This window comes from Phlebotomus papatasi, chromosome 3 (genome assembly GCF_024763615.1).
Source record: "Phlebotomus papatasi isolate M1 chromosome 3, Ppap_2.1, whole genome shotgun sequence".
Taxonomy (NCBI): domain Eukaryota; kingdom Metazoa; phylum Arthropoda; class Insecta; order Diptera; family Psychodidae; genus Phlebotomus; species Phlebotomus papatasi.
In genome coordinates, this window is record NC_077224.1 from 76858998 (window position 1) to 76880112 (window position 21115).

The following is a 21115-nucleotide window of genomic DNA, read 5'->3' on the forward strand; positions in this document are numbered from 1 at the left end:
CACATGCATTGTCTTCTGGGTTAGTGTTGTGATTTTGATTGTCACACAAAGAACGTTTTCTGTGCAAAGAAGATTCTTTCTCTGATGAATTGTCCAGTCATCTGAGTCCTTAATAAATTGTGAGAACGTCTGAAAGCCCACCACCGAGATGATCAGTGAGACGGACACGTCAGTGACGTCGTCGGAAGATCTGACAGTCGAGGAAGCAGCTCTGGAAGAAATCCAGCTGCAGAATGTTGCTCCTGAGGAAGTGATCATCAACCAGTATGCCCAGAAGGTGATTGATTTTAGCTCTCAGTATGGCAGTGACACTAGCATATCCTATACGGCCTACAACATCACAGGGAGACCCTCAAAATTCCCGGACTACGGTGACTTTCCGGAGACCTTTGCTATGGTGAGTTTCAGAGCCTAATCCAATTTGCCAAAATGAAAATCAATAATCGAACTGACCTTTTGCCCCACAGAGAACTTATGGCAGATGGTGGGACATTGCACCATCAGCCATGCGAGAATTGCAACCCAGCAATATCCAGGACATTCCAATCCATGACTTCATTGTGGTGGAATTTGAGGAATTTGTTATCCCTCAGGCCATTTCCATCTACGAGACCTACAATCCAGGAGCTATTGTAAAGATCTGGGCATATTTCAGCACCACCGAAACTTGGCAGTGCCTCTGGAGCTCTTTTCCGGACATCTATGTCGAGAAGAGACCTCGGAAATTCAGTCCTCCTCTCAAAAGAATTCCCCTGCCGACAAAAATAATCCGACTGGAGTTTAATCATATCTTCCTGGACTACTTCACGGAGATCGATGGAATTGTACTGACAGGCAGGAAATGCGATGTCAGAGAGATTGGTGATTCTGCCATGAGGAAGAGCAAAAAGGGCCCCATTTTGCGGAAGCTTGAGAGTGTTCAGTTCAAATTGCGCCAAATTGAGAATCACACTGATATTCTCAAGGATTTTCTGGTCAATGACTTGGGGACTTTCATGAAGGAGGCTGGCCTGGTACCTGAAGACAAAGACGATAATACTCCACAGATAACCTTAAAAGACTTACCTGTAAGTACTTATCGTTATAAATTTTTTTGTTTTTTTCTTAAGGATATCGTCGTTTGCATCAATTATTGTCGTATCTAAAAGATTTCGACTTCTTAATAATAATTGTTTTTTTTGCTTATTTTAGAACAAAAATTATAGTAATTCAAGAAATAAAACTAGAAATTGGTAAAATACAAATACGATAACGATTGATGCAAACGAAGATAAATCGATTGGTGATTTTCGGCAATGGAAATGATCGTAATGATGCTTAAAGGTAAAATATAATTATGTTTAAGTCATATATCAATTTTTTTGTCAAAATTTTCAACTCCATTTATCCGAAGATATTGAAAAATAATTCATCAAACAATCTTCTTTCATAAATTAATCATAAAAACATTATCAAAAATATCGCAGAAGTCTCGTGAAATGTTAAAACTTTTCGGAACAATAGAAGTTCTTTTGATTACCGATAAATGCGCTAAAATGGAAAAATGGATTTTCAAATATTCGAAGTCTAATATTTTGAAATTCCCGCATTCTTTTCAATAAAATTTTGTTTTTGTTCTAAAATATAAACTTAGACCTTTCCAGCAAGTGACACTGCACGCCCCATGGCCTTTAAACTCAGCTATATCGATTGAAAACCGAAAGCCAAAATCCCGGAAACCAAAATTTAGAACGCTAAAACCGAAAATGTTTAAATCCGGAAAGCCAAGATCTCGAATGGATTGAAATCCCAAAAAATCATGTTTTTTGGGATTGCTCGAAAACACATCGTGCGATTTCTTTTTTTCAATTTTGGATATGTTTTAGAAAAACATAAATGGTCCCAGGGTCAACTTATGGGAGGTCCGCTGAAGGTCCCAAGTCCCTATTTCTCACCATTTTGAATCCAGATATTCGAACACATAAAAACAGGATGTTGTTTTTGTTGCTCATTCTGCAAAATTTGTGATATAAATATCGGTAATAACTATTGAGTTCTACTTGTGCATACTAAAAATTAAGAACAAATTCTAGCCTGTAATGTTAATCACAGTCCATCTTGTAGTAATTAACTATCTACCGGGGCTCTTTGAAAAGAACGCGAAAAATGAACAACTTCAACATATCGATTCCTCAACTTACCATCGCGATAGGATCCCCATATTATCCCTGAACATGGGCCTCAGTGGATCAGTGGATAGAGCAGTGGCTCTGTGACTGTGAGGTCGAGGGTTCGAGACTAGGCAGCTGCAGATTTTTCAGCTGCTGTAATAGTCTCGAATTCGTCCAGTGAATGAATGGAAAAGTAATGTCAATACATTGACAATGAACCGCCTAAAAAAGAGAGGTTGGTATAGGAAATAAGTTTCGACATGCAGAGTTCAGTCGAATACAAATACTCATTCACTGCCCAGATCCACAAACCAAGGTTGGTTTACCGTGATATAAAGCGGTACTGTGTGTATCAGAACGCACACAGAGCACTGTGATATGGAGCAGGTTTACTCGCCTTGGGGGTTAAGATAGAACAGGAGAATGGGGAGTGCATCATGGGCCCAAATAAGTGGCCTGGGTGCAGCGGTTCCGCAAGGAATATAACCGACCCATAGACAAATCTTAATCCCTGAACATGGAAGATAGTTCATACATAAGATATTTACAAATAACAAAAACATTCTCTGAAACCATTCCTTAATCCCTAATTTTTCGCCAAACGTACGACTTATTTCGGAACGGAGGGAGTATATCACTATCGCTATATTGCTAGCTTCTCCTGAATAGTTAAACCCCTCGTTGGTATTTGAATTGACATCATAGATGTCTCTCGGAGCGGCGCCGATTTCTCCTAAGAGCGTTCCTAGTGTTATGCCCCTAGACACACTTACGACTAAAATCCAGACACGACTACGCTCGTTCATAGCCAAATCAGTTCCTGACACACTACGAACGAGGCTTAGCATTCACTGGTATCAACAAAACATAGAATTTGAGGGTTTTTATTCAGATATTTTTATTGTAATGTACTCTATTTAAAATGAAACTAATTGCAAAGTTGAATCTCAGTTCACGTACAATAATTATTGTTAATTGCAATTATTTGTGAGATGGAAGCTATCTCGCGACTTAAGCCAATTTCCGCTATTCTAGTAAATAATTCTTGTTGTTATGCGTGAATTATGAAGTAAATTTACAAGTAATTTCATTTTCAAAGAAGATTAGCGCATTTAAGTATAAATATCTGCATAAAACGCCCCAAAAGTTATGTTTTGTGAGTCGCAGTGAATGTTAAGCCTCGTTTGTAGTGTGCCAGGAACTGACTTGGCTATGAACGAACTTAGTCGACTATGGACTTTAGTCGCAAGTGTGTCTAGGGTCTAGGGCAAGCGCCTGGCAAGTTGGCCTTTTTATATGGAGCCATTTGAAGCCAATTCCTAAATTGATCTCGGACTCAGTTCACAGTGCTTCAAGGAAAAAATTTATTTAAACAAAAATTTAGTATATTTATCCCTCCATATGGAAAGGTATCTTATAATACAGAAAAACTTCTCACTTTTTAAATATTTAACATAACGATCACGAGTGCAGAAAAATTCCCATACGCATTGTATGTGAAAGTAAGAAATTTGCTTCAACTTTGAAGGCCACTCGCCGGGGACTAGGTCTAGGGCATTAGCCTGTGTGTGTTACTCCTTCGGGAGAGGTATCATAGAGAGGATTAGTATTCTGAGTTAGTTCATGTTGGATCGTCATCGAAGGGAATAGATCGTTAGGAGAACGCTTAGGATTCTGAAACAACTTCTGGCGGCCAAGGTGCTTATCGACGTGATTGCCTTAATGGTCTCTACACACTAGTAGAAATTTCTTTAAAATATGTCTTTTTAAAGAAAATTTTCCCAATCCTTGTAGGCAAAAACGTCAGAATTTTTAAAAAAAAAGGCAATTTTTGACGAAAATTGGTTCTAGCGTGTAGATACCATAAGGGCTTTTTTTTCTTGATAAATTTAGTATTTCATTTTTATTTGTATATTTTTAATGCTTTAGTTTTATAATTTGGTTCCTTGTGCTTAAAAACAAATTTTGTACTGTATTTATCAAGAAAAAAACCATGTCCAACTTGTACCGGCAAATTGTCCAACTTGTATCACTTTACCCTATGTATGACTTAAGGCTAGACATTGAAATATATCTCCATTAGGTCAAATTCATTAAATGAATATGGGAAGAATATGAAGTATTCGAAGCCCGATAACCTTTCTCTATTAAAAAAATCGGTTTTGAAAAAATGATTTTATTCGAAATATCTTCAGTAACATTGATCGGTCGTATCTACTTTTGTTTTGTATCTGCTTTAAACAATGATAAATCATCGTCTCTTGCATCAAATGCTGACACAAAAGAAATACATGTATGACAATTGTCGATGCAACCAACCATTATAATTATAGAAATACCTATTTTATACCAGTATTACCTATTTTTGAGGGATTTCTAATCAGTATTATTCTTATAAGATGTTCTTACATCTTTGTCAAAGGCCGTTTTTCTCAATCTCGAAGGGAAATCTTTTCAATCTTTTTTCTGATTTTTTTATATTAATTTTATTGTTCTATCTTCAAATGTTTCTTATTGTTTTCTTAGACATCCTGGAGATTCTTAAAGTTGTTCTCAATGGTGAAAATGGATTATTTCTTCCATTTCAGTGTGAGATTTTATTTAAGATCCTGTCCTACCTGGATTTGGTGTCGATATTTCGGACAGCTCAGGTGTGCAGGAAGTTATACGATGTTGCGACTGATCCGTTTCTCTATCAGGAGCTAAATCTCAAGCCGTATTGGCATTCTGCATGCGATGATCTCTTAATAACACTAACAAAGAGGGCTACACTGCTGAAGAAGCTGGATTTGTCATGGTGTGGTTTATTTAATACCATAACACCGTCCGTGTTTAAGGATTTTGTACGGAATTGCTGCAAAAATCTCACCCACCTTCGTCTCAACTCCTGCAAATTCATCAATGCCGGCTGTATGGAAGTTGTGGGTAGTGTCTGTGTCAATTTGCGCGAATTGTGTCTCAGGAACTACTCAAAGTCACCGAGTGTCCTAAATTTTCACTGCCTTAAGAATCTGAGGTGCCTCGAGAGACTCGATCTTTTTCGTACGGCTATTGATTCGGACCTCCTGCTCATGACCCTGCGATACAATCCTGCCCTTAAACACCTCAATCTGGGTATCTGTAGCTCCGCAGTGAGCATGGATGATGTAGCCATTCAGATTTCACGATATAATAGAGCAATTGTGTCCATTGACATGTGGAAGTCTCACTATTTGTCCTCCGTGGGGCTCCTGGCACTGTCTCAGTGTCATGATCTGCAGGAGGTGGATTTTGGCTGGTGTTTGCGCGAGGAGGCATCACCAGGTGATAGTCTCAAGATCCTGCTCAAAGGATGTCCAAAACTCACCAAAGTCTTCCTGGCTGCCATTCGGGGCATCAATGATCGCGATCTGGAGAACATCACGGAGTTCTGTCCGAATCTCGAGCAGCTTGACCTCATGGGAGTCCTGGGTATCACTTATGACATGTGCTACAAGATTCTCAGCAAATGTCACAAGCTTAAGGTGCTGGATCTGAGTTTTTGCGATCAAATCGATGAGATTCAGGTGAAGCTTTTTTTTCAAATATATTTCCGGCTCTATTTTGGACCAAAATATTTTATTTTAAATTACAGACTGCACTTTGGCGAGATGTTTTTGGGGTCAGTATTAAGCGCAATTTCGTGCCTCCTGAATATCCCTTTATCACATAAAATTAATGTACAGCAAATTTGGGTACTATTATTGCAGAGAAATCAAAAGACAAAGCGTATTTTTTATACTTGTTCACATTGTGTGCTTGATGTGTGTAGTTTGAAGTCAATTTACACGGTATATATATATTTAAATAAAAGAAAGAAATGATTTTAAATGCGTTGTTTAATTAATTTTACTTTCTAATTGCGAATTATAGCTTTTATTTTTTCCTGTCAATTCTGATTGATGATTGGGCAAACAAGAAATTGACTTTTTTTCTTCATAATAAAAATAATGAAGAATAGGCTTTGAATATCTTTCAGGAAAGGATAAAAACATATTTAATATTTTTTTTAAAAAAAGGCAATAATTGAAAAATTCATGGAAAATGTTCAAACGCGGGAAAAAGTTGTGGTGAAAAACTTCCCATTAGTATGAAGTTACCTGCGCTTTTGTCCGCCATGTTGTTTGGTGAAAAAGGTGAGATGTCAAAATTCCATGGTTCAGTGTGAAGTTGTCCCCTTTGGCCATTGAGGCACCTCTTGGATCCGCAAAATTTTCTCTTGTGAATTTTCAGTGAAAAACCACCCTCAAGACCGGATATAGCAGCACAAAAAGCACCCCTAGACTGTATTGGTGGTGTAGTGAGTGGAATATTGTGTGAAAATCGTGGGTGACTGGGTGAAAAAGTGCTTGGAAAAAAGTGACTCCACGGCGATGACTTGACATTTGTAATTTTTTTCGGAGGTACCTTTTGTGGCCAAAAATTTTCAGCTTCCATCCACTGGGGTGGCTTTTTTCGTGTCCCAAGGGTAAAATTGGGGCCTGGAGGTAGGGGCCATATGGCAGTGATAGAGGGAAATGAGGTCTCGTGGATGGGGAAAGACAATGACCGAAATAGATTTCATCTTGAGACGTTCCGCAACATGGGCCACTTTTCTCGACCTCAACCCAGACATTTTGGGGCATCTTGGGCATTTTCCCGTCCATACGGCTACAGTAGATGGCTCAGGGGGCATCTTGGGATTCATGGGGGGAACAATTGAGTGGGATTTTGGGCACCTCGAGGCATACACTGCCTCCTGATACGTGTTCCATGTAATCGCGTTAATTACTTTGCGATAATTAGTCGTAATACGGTTCAGGTGATTCGCCAAGACACTCGGTCTCTCTCTTGTTTACTCTTTCTCACTCTTTATAGCCACTTCCTGCCCACACGAGGGCCGGATTGTGCTTGGAAGTTGGGTCAGGAATTAATCTCAAATTGCCCTTCCTCCTGGGCTTCCGGATACCAATTCCAGGGTTTATTGTTGAGTACAGAATGTCTCGGTCTGGGTGCTCCGGGTACATCTTACTGGGACTTTAAAACTTGAATTTACAGTTCTTAAAAAAATTATTTTATTCAGTTTTTTTTTTTAAATTGCGATTCGAGCGCCATACGCGGAGATTCTTTGAAGATTGTATATAGCAGAGGGTTATATGACTTTCAGATCATATTTTCTTTAAAATACTGATCATCTGCAGAATTGTAAGTCACAAGAAACCAAAATTTCTGCTGTTTCAAGAATTTTTTACATTTTTTTTTAAATTTAGAAAATAATTTACACTTTCAAATTAAATAGATTTGATTAAAAAAAAAAACAATTTTTTAAAATTTACCTCAGAATTGAGGAAATGTAATTAATAAAGAACACATTAGGGCTAAGCCATGGTGTAAAAAAAGCCAAGAAATTTTGATGGGTAGCCGGCACGAGGTATCTTGAGAGGGATTCCGTTTGGGATGATGAGAAGGAGGGGGGATACCCCTGGGATGATGGGGAGCATCAATGTGGAAATATACGTGCTGGGGGATTAGTGTGTGCAGGTAGAAATGGGTGCTTATGGCAAAAATTCAGTCGAGAGGATTTACTGTAGTGCATCGAATCGGAGAGAATTGCGCGAATGTCAAAAGGCGCGGGGGGATTTGTAGAGGGAGAGAGAGGAGGCACACGCAGGTGCCTCATCTTTCTCCAACTTATCCCAAAGAGTGTTTATGATTCCAAGTGGTTAATCTCGGTTTGCAGTGTGATAGCGGTGAGAGTGTTTGAATTGAGAGGGAGAAGGAAAAGGGAGTGAAATCATCAAGACAATATTCGTGTCCATATGCTGAAACATGGAATCTTCTCAGTTGACTGCCCAAATGATAATGCAGAAGGGCAAACGAATGGCAGCCGCCTTCATCCATGCCGACTGCACATCCAATCGTGGTGGCCAAAGTGTCCACCTCGATCTTCTGCTTGACAATTTGCTCGATCCAGAAAAATCAATTGACACAAGTGAGACAATTGATTGGTGCAAGTGGCTCATTGCAGGTGGAAGGACACCAAGTGAATTTTCTGCCATTGGTAAGTTTTCCACCTTTTATTCCATTTTCCTTTAACTGTCTTTCATCTGTTGGCCTTCAGTTTAGGACTTTTGGTTTTTAAAAATCAGGAAAGGGAAATGACCTTTACCGCACGCGGAAGAAATACATTTGCATTTTCGGAGTTTATGATAAGATAGCTTACAGTTCATTTTTGTTGATAATAATATCAACAGACAACAAAAATAAACAAATAAATATGTCGCTCTTTGGAAATTACACGGGGCCAACTAATTTTCGGCCAGTTTTCAGGAGACAGCATAAAAGATTCAACTTTGTGTAAATAAGTATCTCAATTTAATGACTGAACAAAAACAATTTATTTCTTTTCTATTTCTATGAGCACTAATATAAACATCGAAACTTTTATATTTTTACCTTTCAAAATATGTTTTTTAATGAGTTAGCTCCTTGTCGTTCTAAATGATGTGCAAATTTTGCTGAAATTACAATGACAAGGGATCAACTTGCTTGAGTTAGTCCCCTGTTTCACAAAAATTTGAACAATGAATATATTTTGTGTCCCTTTACTTCAAACAAAATTATGCAAGTAATCAAAAAGATTAAAATTTTGAAAAACTTTTCTAATGGCTCCGGCACACCTTTTAGATCAGGAAAATTTCATGAAGTCGAAATTCGAAACCTTTTCTTTCTCACATGTTTTGCATATGACTATCTCATTCTTTCGAATACCAAATTCGATTGAGCTAATTTCAATTTGGAGTGATGTTTAAGAGAAGAAGAAGAGTGCGAGAAAATGAGATAGACATATGCAAAACATGCGAGAAAGAAAAAGATCCGAATTTCAACTTCATGAAATTTTCCTGATCTAAAAGGTGTGCCAGAGCCATAATAACGAAATTTAATGACTTATATCATCTGAAAATTTATTAAATTCTCTTTCTAAGTGCATTAAAATCTCAAAATCGCAAAAAAAGTGGGTTGACGCCTTGTAATTTCCAAGGAGCGATGTGTTGTATAAATATATAAAAATAAATGAGAAAAACATTTGAACCGTTTAGGGAATCAACGAATGTTACCTTTTCTATAGCTTTAAAAAAGTTATCAACCTAAACCGGTTCATAAATAAAATCCGCCCAAAATAGGATAAAATTCGGAACTTTTAATTAAACAAAAAATTAGATCCTTGACACACTTAGGACTTAAGCCGAGACACGGCTTAGTGGAAAATGATAGAAATGCGGTTTAAGCATTATTTCGAAAATTATTACGCTAAGCCGTCTCTCGACTATTCCTCAAGTCTGTCAAGGCCCTTATAGTCTGCTTATAGATTAAGTATTTCAAGGTCATTCTTAAAAATACAATTTTCTCTATTTTTTTTATGAATACATTCAAAAGTCAAGTTTGGTGATCGAAAAGCACCAATTTTATAGATCACTTAAAAGATAGATCAAAACAGAATAGATGTAGGAGAAACTTATGCAGTTTCGCACGGAAAACATATCGCACATTGAATATTACAATGGCGGATGTCAGATTTCAGCATTTTTCAGGAGACAGCCTCAAAAACTAAATTTCATAATATTTTCTTATTTTCATTTACAAATTTTAAAGATTGTTTGTATATGATTCCACTGGATAGAGCACATATGTGGAACTCGAAATGTTGGACTTTTATTACCCAAAAATATAGTTATTTAAAAAATTAAAAAATGATCCGTCACTTTTACACTTATACGGCAAAATTGCCAAAATTATACGTCACTGTAATACTAAAAATCCAGACAAGGATTTTAAGATACGCCTCTTGTTTAGTAATTAAAATTTTAATACAATTATTTTTTATTGGATTTCAACAATATTTCTTTTGTTGTTCGACCATAAATTAATTTTGAAAATCATAGGCCCATTGAAATTAAAAATAAATAATGAAAAGTTGTGTATTTTATTTATATTTCATGTATTATTTATATATTATTTATATATATCCATGAATCCATTTCATTCTTCAGATCTCTTTGTACTCTATATACAATTGACATTTTTTATTTAAAAAAAGTCAAGATTCGAATATTTACAATTTAGTCAAGATTTTGATAAAATGTGTAGTGCGTTTTTGGAATAAGATTTCCCTCACACAAAGAAATAAGATCACGTTTCTTTGTGTCTTTTAAAGGCAGTGGTCCATTGTAAACCTTTTCCATCTTGCAATTTCTTTCTAAAAAACAATCCACTGCACTGCACGAGAGAACTATGTAGGTTGTTGACACTGTTTATTCCTCGAAATGTCAAAAAATTAATGCCGTTTAGTGATACAGTGGCGTAGGATTCATGATCAGTGGAATAGTGGCGTATGATTCGTCAGATAACGCCATTATGACACTAAAAACACTCAGAGAAATAATTATACGCCACTTTTATACTATTTTTGTTCTGTAAGCTTGACAAATACTCAAAATTATGAAAAATATTTCTAACAAAGTTGTTGAGATTATTAAATATAATGAATATTTAATAAATTTACTATCAGAATACAGCAATATCTCAAAATTGACAAAAACCAAGATCCGCCGTTGTAATATTCAATGTGCGATATATATACAAGTTTTAAGATTTTTTTTAACTAACTACTGGTTCGTAATTCTACTCCATAAAATCTCTGGAAATCCTTAGATTTTCTTCTAGAGGAAAATTAAAATTCAGTGGCGATTTTTACAAACCTACTCCTGTTTGCTCAGCTACGTAGAAAATTTTTTCACCTATGTAGTCTCATTTTCATCGTAAATATTGCACCTTACACAAAAATTTGCATATCAGTGTTTAGATGGAAATTTTATCTAGTTACTCTAAGCGTTTGCAAGAGGTATATCATGAGTTTTAAAATCAATTTTATGCTCTTTCTCTAATACATGTTCTTGTGACACTTGGGAAACCATTTTTTTCACTGTATTTTGACAGTCAATAAGGTGTGAATCTCTCTCTCTTGAAAAACCTCCAATCTGTCTTACAAAACATATTTTGAATATTCATGTCTCTGAAAATGATCAGTCACCCATTTAATGTGATATTCGAAAAAATCCACTTGAAAAAACAAGGCAAATTACATGAGAAATGCTCAACATGCATCGAATTGGCAATAAACAAATCATACCTACCAGAAGCAGATTTAGGCTTAATGTTCGAATTGTTAGATGAAAAACAAAAACGTCTGATAAAGTGTCATTTTGCTGTGGATTTTGCTGTCATTTTGTACGTGTTTTCCTTCGAGTTTTTCATGAGAAATGATTAATATTCCAATTTTCCCAACATCCAATAGAACCTCTGAATGGGTCAAAGAAGAATTCCCGAAGTCGGGGTCAATAATTTTGACATGATTTTGTGAAATAATTTTGTAATAAAATGGACAATAATTTTGCAAAGCTGCAAAGTTCAATTTTCCTGAGCTGCCAAGGTGGTAATGTTTTTAATTTTACCTCCACCCTCAAAAACGACCCCTTTCGAGCAAAAGATTTTCACAGTAAATATTAACCCTGAGAAACCTCCTATAACTTGCAATAGTTGTCTGTTTTTTAAAAGACACTTCAAGTGTGAGAAATGCATAAAATATTACACATTAAAATTGCAATTTTAGGCCCATTTTTAATTTTTGTATTTTGGACTCTGGAAAAAAGCCTAGGCTTCTAGTTTTGTAAGGAAATGTGAGATTTTGGACTAGCTATTAGAATATATGACCGTGGATGAAATTCATATAGTGACTTAGAAAAAAATAATTTTTACTCTGTTGCAACATTACGAAGCTGCAAAATTTTCCGTTAATTACAATTTAACTTCAACAAAAATTATTTATCTAATAACAACCGATGTATTAAGTTTTCAAACCAATTTTGATTTTCCAGCGAGCATTAAATGCTAACCGATTTCAATTCAGCTGAAAACATGTATTTTCAGATCAATTATGTTAACCTCAAAATGACACCGTTGCGCAGTGTCATTTCTATATAATTGGTTAGCACTTTTTGGTCGAGAACTGCAAACTGTTCAGCATTTTCTTGATGATCGATTCACCCCTGTGTTTGAAGGGTTAAAAAAATACATTTTCCATAAAGTTGTTTATTTTTTGACTTTGTAAAATCGCTAAATGATAATCCTAGGCAATTTCAGTACATGGATAGCATATCTCCCTAGATAAATATCACTAGTCGTTTAGAATCTAGCTTTATTAAGAGCTAGACGGACAAAGAGAGCGTAATGTCGTTTTTTTTCCTTAATAACGATAATAGTTTATTAATTTTACGTCAAGGATATTGCAAAATTTTTGTGCAAATTTTTTAAATTATTTTTACTAAAATTACTAGGGGAAAACGCGCTACCTTGGGACGATTTATGTTTCGCACAAATCATTTTTTCAATGTGTTATAAATGAGTTTGGCCCATTATAATATTATATTTTAATAGCTAGTCCAAAGCCTCAAATTTTCAGAAAAGATCACTGGGTGAAATCCAAAAGGAACATAGAGGAAAAATTGAATTGTCCGAAGCTTGAGTCGTCCGAATGTAGCGCGCTTTCCCCTAAATCTGATGCAGCATTTTTATACTAGGCAAAAATTTTGAATTAGGAAGATCACATAAAATAGCTAAGGACACCGAGAAAAATTTGGATGGTATTTTCTACAAATCGTGTCTTTAAATTCTACTATCTCAAAAGATAGTAGAAAATACCATCCTCCATAGAAACTTTCCTTTAGAATCTACTATCTTGACATTTTAAAATTTACTATCCTATGGAAAGTAAATTCTAACAGCCGGATGGTAAAATCTACTATCCTCATTTAGATTTTACCTTGACCTCTCTTAGATTCTAATATCCGGGAAGTAAATTTTACTGGCCGCATATTAGATGTTAAAATTTAACTGGAAGACAGTAAATTTTAACGGAGGATAGTAATTTGGATTGAAATTACTATCCAAGCCAGTAAAATTTGCCATCCTGCTGTTAGAATGTCATTTTGGAATATCGTGGGTGCCGATGCAACGGTTCCCGATATGCTTTGAATACATTATAGCAATTCGTGGCGCAGCTGGAAGATGCTGGACTGTCATCACAAAGGTCGCGTGTTCAAATCTCGGCGCAGTCGTCAATTTTCACGCACCAAAATGGCTTGAAATACAGAGAATATCATCCAAGAAGGGCCCCAAGCCCTCAAACAATGGCCAAAAATCAATGAAAATAAGGAAAAATAGATTTTTCCGACATTTTTCATTCTAATATCCGGCTAGTAAAATTTACTATCCTGCCAGTAAAATGTACCATCCGGCTAGTAAAATCTAATATCCGGGGATATTAGAATTTACCATCCGGCTATTAGAATTTACTATCCCTGCAATAGATTCTACAATTCTTGACAGTCCAATTTAATATCGCGTTTGCTGGGTGACTTTTTTACTATCCGGCAATTAGAATTTTGTATGGAGGATGGTAAATTTTACCATCCACATTTTTCTCGGTGGAGTAATACAAAATTAAATTTTGGATAAGAATTGTTTAACGCGGTTTATAAACATTTGGAATTAGTTCAAAACTTGTCAGAAATTTCAAGACCGTCAATCTTTCACAGATGATTGGTTAAAATCAGAAAAAAGTATTTTCTAAAGCTATGTTCTCCTAAATTTTGATGCCTTGATGAAATTTCCGACCAAAGGCCAAAATATCGGAAAAAGTAAATAAACCCCTTTAGAACATTGAATACTTATATGATCACCTAACCCCTGGCAAAAGGTTCTTTATATGGAGCTGTTTGAAGCCAACTCATAAATTGCTTCCAAACTCAGCTTACACTTCGAGTTACGAAAAACTTTTTAGATGGAAATATAGAATATTTATCCCTCTTTACAAGGCACAGTGTCCTGTGTACAATACACACTTCAGTTGTGACATATATCGTGTAGCGGTCACGAGTGCAGAAAAATTTCCATACGAATTTATATGTGAATGTGAGAAAGTGGCTTCAACTTTTGAAGGCCACTTGCCACAGGGTAGATGATCACATTTGATTGGTAAATGCGCTCTCTAGAGGGTCCTTTTCCACTTTGACCTTGATAAATCGATACTAAGAATGATTCAAGGGTATTTTCTTTTATGGACGAAATGTCAGTTTTAAAATGTCAAAGTAGAAATTAATATCATTTAGGATGGGAAGGGGATGGGTTGTAAAAATGGAGATCATGTTAGCGATCCTTGAGTCGACTGATAAGAAGGTCCCTTAACCCTTTAAAAACGATTGGGCCACCGGTGACCCAAAAATGAAATTTTTCCTACGACCTCATAAATTTATGTTTTGCTCTAAAAAGTCAGAAAAAGTGGTTTTTTCTGACCCCCGGTTTTTGATCCTCTCGTCCTTAAAGGGTTAAAGATCCCAAGTCTCTGTCTATAAACGTTTGGCCTTTAGCTGAAGGGTGTTTTTTTTAAATTTCTCCTTAGTAAAGGACTTATTTAGTAATAATTTCTATATAAGGCCATTTAAATTGTCTGTTCAGGATAATTTGCATTTATCAAAAAGGTCATTTCTGTCGTTGACTGTTTATAGTCGGAATGCGCGAATTCCCCAAAAGGTTACGAACAAGTGAATGCGGAAACTTGGCATAACACAGGCACCTGTCCCCTCCATCAATTTCACTGCAATTGTTTCAGTCGAGTAAAAATCAATCGGAAGATAAGGGAGATTCCATTGAGAAAATCTCTCTTTCATCCACCTCTTGGTCATACTGGTGTATTGAGGTACAAAGGAGAAAAAAAAAGAAGAGCACAGCCATGCAAGAGATGTGGAAGCAGTAGCACGTGTGTAGATTCACATTTATTTACTAATTAAATGGGGAAGGTCACTGAACCTCTACCATATAGCTTTCTGGCTCTTTTCCTCCACTCCATTCCCTCTCTTTCTGACCGTCGTCGCGTATTTTTGCCTTCTAATTTGACGGTGAACCAGAGAGAATCCCCATCAAATTAGATCTTCATCAACTCATCGGCATGTCTCTGCAAATTTTACGCAAAGTGATCTTGAGAGATCCTTTTATGAGTATGTTCCAAATGTCCCTAAAAGGGTACTTGAATCAAAAATCTACTTTATTAGGATGCTCACAGTTTTCTGATTTTAAATCAAAATTAATGCCAATATTTAAGTTTTTAGAATATTTTTCATTCTAAAACGAGAAGATTATTTTGGAAGGCAATTCTAAAATAATAATTGAGGTCAATTGATCAATCCAGAAGGATTAAAAGTTCCACCGACAGTTTCTTTCATTCACCCGATTGCACCCAATAAATCTCTTGTAAAGTGATAAACATAACTTATGTGTCGGTGTCGGTGCCTTCGGTGTTGTCCATGATCTTCAAACATCAAACACTCTGTAACCAGAGGTCAAATATGAAACATTTTACAATTCCTCTTGGGGAAAGCTACAACTAATGATTTCTCCTTCTCCGTACATCCAAAAGAAGCTGAAGAAGTTTTTTCCTTTAAAAGATTTATTTCTTAAAGATAAAAGGATAAAGATTTTATGCGGGGTATTTTCGAATCTAAAAATGGGAAATGGCAAGCAAATTCAAGGGAAATTCTGCCATAGGGCAGTATAAAGAAAATAAGGTTATGTCCATCAGCAGTGCGATCCACAACTTGGAAGTTCAATAAACTGTCGATCAGCATCTGATTTTATGAGACTTCTTCTCACAATCTGTCTCTCTTCCTCGTATACATTCTTATGCTTTCTCAAGAGAGCATTATAAGAGAGGAGAGCCCCATGAGTTTGTAACAAGTGATAAAATGTATTTGAAATTCCGCAAGTTTTACCTCTCATCGTATGTTATTATTATTATTATTATTTTGTCCTCCCTCTTTTCTCTCCCAAAGTAGATTATTTCACATCATTGTATATGACTTTTATTGGGATTGATTGAGCTTCGATGGCAATAGAGATGAATACCAAAAGCAATTTACACTCTTTTCCACACATATTCTCCACGTTTCGTGGTTATTTTATTGTTTGAACCATTGCTTAAATATTTTTTTACACTATTGCGTATGCATGCAAAAATGCGGCAAGTTTTATTATTATTATTTTTTTGGAGGTCAATTGGTTTTGGATATCTTTTGGGTGTTTAAGATGAAGTTAATTTTGAAAAATGATGTAATTGTGACGAAGAGGAAAACAGAAGCATAATATTTAATAATATAGTCAAATAATTAGTTAAAGATCATAATTGACTTTAAATAATATTTGAACAATAAAAAAATGTAAAATTTGGACTGGTATATGCTTTATTTCTTTATTTTTTGAAAGATATTTTTAGACTTCAACCTTTAAACAAAACTAATAAGAAAAAATAGATTACTTGTAATTTAAAACTAAAACAATTATCAATAGGGTACAATGAGGCATTTTTCAACGAAATATAATTTTGAATTTAGAGATTTGCTGATTGTTTCAGATTAGCAGAGAGGAAAAAAGACCATGGGAAAGAAGAAAAAGAAGAGCAAAGAAGAGGAGAGCACTTCTTTGTAATCTTTTTCCTTTACCCATCTCAAACAGTGAAGATTTCTTAAAATTTCAAATTAAATCCTGCTCAACATTACCCTATTATTTTTTTAAAATATTGTCTATTTGCTAAGTATTTAAGATTTTTTGTCTAGTCAAAGCTATCTGCCCCTTTTTGACAAAGAGACTTCATTTACATTTAATACTTTAAATTTCTATCTCTAAGAAATTGCTCATATTTCGTTGTTCCACTTTATGTATTTATTTTTTGAAATAGTGTCGATACGGTATGAGATACCGACTTTCGACTTTAGTTGACCCCCTCGTAAGTCAATATTTTCTAGAATTATTTCATAAACCTCATTAATTAAGGGAGTTAAGGTCAGGTGGGGTTCTCACTGTCTCAGATGACGAAAGAGAAAATGAAAACAACGAAGAAGTATAAGACTTTACATTCAAGAGTAGCTTTTCGTTGATTTTCCCTTTTTTCCATTTCGAACTCTTAGTAAATCTCACAGTTCCAAATTACCTCATCTTATCTTATTGCTGTGATTTTCTAAAACAGGAACTTTGTAGTACATAGTTTTTTTTTTCAATAAAATTATTCATATACTTTGTGACTGTATATAGTATACTAACATTAACAAGTTTATCGACAACAGATACGTGTCAAAATAAGTTTTGCTTGTCGCCATTTCTGAATAATTTTTATCACAAAATCATAAAAAAAAACAATTTATAAAAACAATATTCAATTTTATTCGTCTAAAGAGCATCATTAGAAAAATCATGAAGTAGGGTAAATGTCCTAATTCAAAACCATCTCCAGATGCTTTAACTTTGACAGAAGATTCAACACATTAAGTTCATATTTTTTCTGAAGAGAATTACATAAATTTGCTCCTTGGCTCTTCTAGAAAGTTACTGTTTAGTGAAAATTCTTTAGATATAATTTGAAAACTTTTTATTTAAATACAAGAAAAATACGCGACTGTAAAATGCTTCTATTCGAAACAAATTAATCCAAATGGAGACAAGAAAAGTTTCTAATTGGAGACAAACAGTGTAAGTGAAACCGCGACGAAAGTCTTCCAAAACCTTGTTGAGTTGCTCCTGAGTGCAGGATTTGTTCTTATTCCTTGTCTTTTCTCCTTTCCCATCTAAAACAATAAGAAAATCTCCAAAAATATCATATTTCCCGAGTTTCCAATTGAATCATTTGCAGACACTTCAGAAAAACCCTTTTTGTTCACGAAATAGGCATTTAGTTCATTTGAAAACTTCACGTACCGTTAACAATAAAGGTTAGCACTTAATTTAACTAAAATTAGCCAGAAATATGACATAAATGTTAAACAAAACGAATAAACAACAATCACCTCATTGTGTTTTTCATTGGAAAACATGGTCGATCGATGAAATACAGTAGACTCTCCCAAATTCGGGCATTTGGGACAGAAATGTCAACCGAATTAGAGACAAATTCGGGCAACAAATTGTTTGAAATGCAACAATTTTTTGTTCATCTGCATACTCATATTGAGTTTACATGCTAATTGCTATTATAAATTTCATGAAAACCTCTTAATAATGCAAAATCACATCATGACAAATTATGACAAATTTGAGCAAATTTGCTTCATTTGATAATCATAATCGAACTTGAAAAATGTCAACAAACATTTTTCGAATTTAACTGCTGTCCGAATTATAAAGTAGCCCGATCTTAAAAGAGCCGAATTAGCGAGAGTCTACTGTATTTGATGGTGAAAAGGTACACTTTTAGTTTTTCTGAGAAATTAACAAATAAAAATTTGTGAATATGAATGGATTTTCGCTGTATTTGGTGAAAATTTAACTAAATAATGAAACTGTGGTATAGAAAATATTGTAAATACAATAATTTAGTACTGAATTTATCGTGAAAACAATGACGTTTCCATTTGGAGTAGCGAAAAATTTCCATTTGGAGCAGATTTTTTAATTAGCTTAATTTATCCTAGCGGTATTTCAATATTTATTAACTTTTTTAGATTCCCCATAAATATTTTTCAAAAATTCTTTAGAACAAACTGTCACTGCTATTACACTAGGATTATTCAAATTAAAATAAAACCAAATTTTTCTTATATTTTTTGTTGTTTCTATTGGTTTATTTATGTTAAAAGTCAGTTGAACGACTGAAAGATTTTCACTAATTTATTAGCAAAATGTAATACTAGATCTACAAAAATACATTAAAATATGATAGGCAAACTAGCATTAATGTGACTGCTCATTATTTTGAATTCAGCAAATTAATTTGTTGAAATTGATCATTAAGTTCAGCAATTTTCTTACAGCTAGAAACACATAATCTTTTGAGCCAAATTGTTCTCATTAAATTTATTTATTCGTAAGGTAAAGTGCCCTCAAGTTGGCCGGTGGAATTATTTAATCATTTTTTTTTACGTTTTGTAGTCAGTTTCAATGAAATTTTTACTGATTTGCATTATGTATAATATTTATTAGGCCTTATAATGTTAGACTGGTTAGACCATATTATAGCAAATCCAAAGGAATTGAATAAATAATCCCACTGGCCAAGTTGAGGAACCTGCCGACAGGATACTTTGCCTTAATTAGTTTTATTTGTGGACAAAAAAAATTAAGTTAGTAGGGGAGACTGGGGCAAAAAGTCACAAAACGGATATTTTATTTTTTTACAAGCTACCCGAGCACCTCCAAAATTTCTAATTAGCACAGTTTTATAGAAAATTTACCGCTCTACAACTCTGTGAAAGTCATTTTCTTCTATTTTGTAAGAAAATATATTTATCGAGCCGTTTTCTAAAAGGTAATTTTGTGATCATTCTCAAAAATGCTGGGGCAAATAGTATCAGGCATAAGATACTATCACATTTTGATTCGCTTTATTATGGGATTCCGTAAATTTAAGTAAAATACCTAGATTACATATTTTCATAGGAAATTTATTCTTCTACACCTTTGTAAAACACCGTTTTCTCTATCTGAGCGAAAAAAAGCGCATTTTAAGCTATTTTACAAAAAAACACACACAAGACTGCAAATCGTTTGACCAATGCAAACAACAAGCGGCGATACATAGCATTGACGTTTCATTTCACCATGGGACATCAGAAATTGTTTCGGTTTTTGTTACTTTTTACCCCAAGTGGTTGTTTTTAATAAAAGGATTTCTGGGGAAAAGAATCTTTGTAAAATTCTAAAATAGATAGCGATTTCGTATTCAAAGAATATCCAGATAATTTGGGAAATATTCACCAGTGCGTCAAATTTAAAATAAGTAGCTAATAATTGATATCTTCTGCACGGAAAATATTTCAAAAATAGGGCTAAAAATTTCGATATATTTTTTTTATTTTCTAAATTCCCTGTTCGAATTTTAACAAACTTACGACATTGAAGAAGACTTATGGCTGTTATCTATGGAAAAAATTTAAGCCGCTATCTTATTTATCTTGTAAGATATTGAATTTTGAAATTTTCGATTTGTGACTTTTCCCCAGTCTCCCCTACAGTTAAAGTGAGATCCAAGTAATCGGGAATAATTCGGTAAGATGCTCCAAACTCATGTAGAGAAATTGTTGTGTCAGACAATCTCTAGTAAGGACGACTTCATTTGAATTTTCAACAAAACCGTGTGATAGTCTGCAGGAGCTATTTCTTTACCTCCAGCTCTTTTGTGTTTGGGTATTATTTTAGATGAAAGATAAGTGGTTTATAAGAGGTATTTTGACTCGAGCAAATTTCTTGTAAATGTCTCTTTGCTAGAAAAAAATCACGTAATATGTACTCAAGCTCTTATTGAGTAATTTAATTTAAATTTAATTTAAAAAAATCTAATGTGATTGCAGTGTTACGTAAAAATTACTGCTTTTAAGTTTCTAATTTAGTAATAAAATGTTGCTGGGGTTGTTATCAGTTTATTTTATGACTATTTAATACTCCCTCCGTTCCGAAATAAGTCGTACGTTTGGCGAAAAATTAGGGATTATGGAATGGTTTCAGAGAATGTTTTTGTTATTTGTAAATATCATATGTATGAACTATCCTCCATGTTCAGGGATAATATGGGGATGCTATCACGATGGTAAGTTGAGGAATCGATACGTTGAAGTCGTCCATTTTTCGCGTTTTTTTCAAATAGCTCCGGTAGATAGTTAATTACTACAAGATGGACTGTGATTAACATTACAGTCTAGAATTTGTTCTAAATTATTAGTATACACAAGTAGAATTCAACAGTTATTTCCGATATGACATTTTTTATATCTCAAACTTTGCAGAATGAGCAATAAAAAGAACATGTTTTTTTAATGTGTTTGAATATCTGGATGCAAAATGGTGAGAGATAGGGACTTGGGACCTTCAGCGGA

General features: G+C 34.6%; 2 protein-coding genes across 6 annotated transcripts in view; both read left to right on the forward strand.

Annotated features, from left to right (window-relative positions):
• LOC129805842 (F-box/LRR-repeat protein 4) lies at positions 1-5999 on the forward strand. 2 transcript variants are annotated; one of them, XM_055854047.1, is made up of 4 exons: positions 2-397; positions 468-1067; positions 4739-5695; positions 5764-5999. In XM_055854047.1, exons 1-4 carry the CDS (start codon positions 149-151, stop codon positions 5839-5841), a joined length of 1884 nt encoding a protein of 627 aa, XP_055710022.1. In that variant the 5' UTR covers positions 2-148; the 3' UTR covers positions 5842-5999. The 2 variants fall into 2 exon arrangements, with proteins under 2 accessions (XP_055710021.1, XP_055710022.1); XM_055854046.1 differs by having other exon boundaries at positions 1-397; positions 4739-5999.
• Positions 6000-6321: 322 nt separating this feature from the next.
• The window catches only part of LOC129805841 (E3 ubiquitin-protein ligase Ubr3), a 76783-nt gene continuing 61989 nt past the window's right edge, over positions 6322-21115 (forward strand). Inside the window, exons 1-2 of one of the 4 annotated variants that reach the window (XM_055854045.1) lie at positions 6322-6655; positions 7888-8208. In XM_055854045.1, coding sequence (XP_055710020.1) covers positions 7977-8208 — 232 coding nt within the window. In that variant the 5' untranslated portion in view covers positions 6322-6655; positions 7888-7976. The remainder of the gene's footprint in view (positions 6656-7887; positions 8209-21115) is intronic. The other 3 variants (XM_055854043.1, XM_055854042.1, XM_055854044.1) reach the window with 3 other exon arrangements.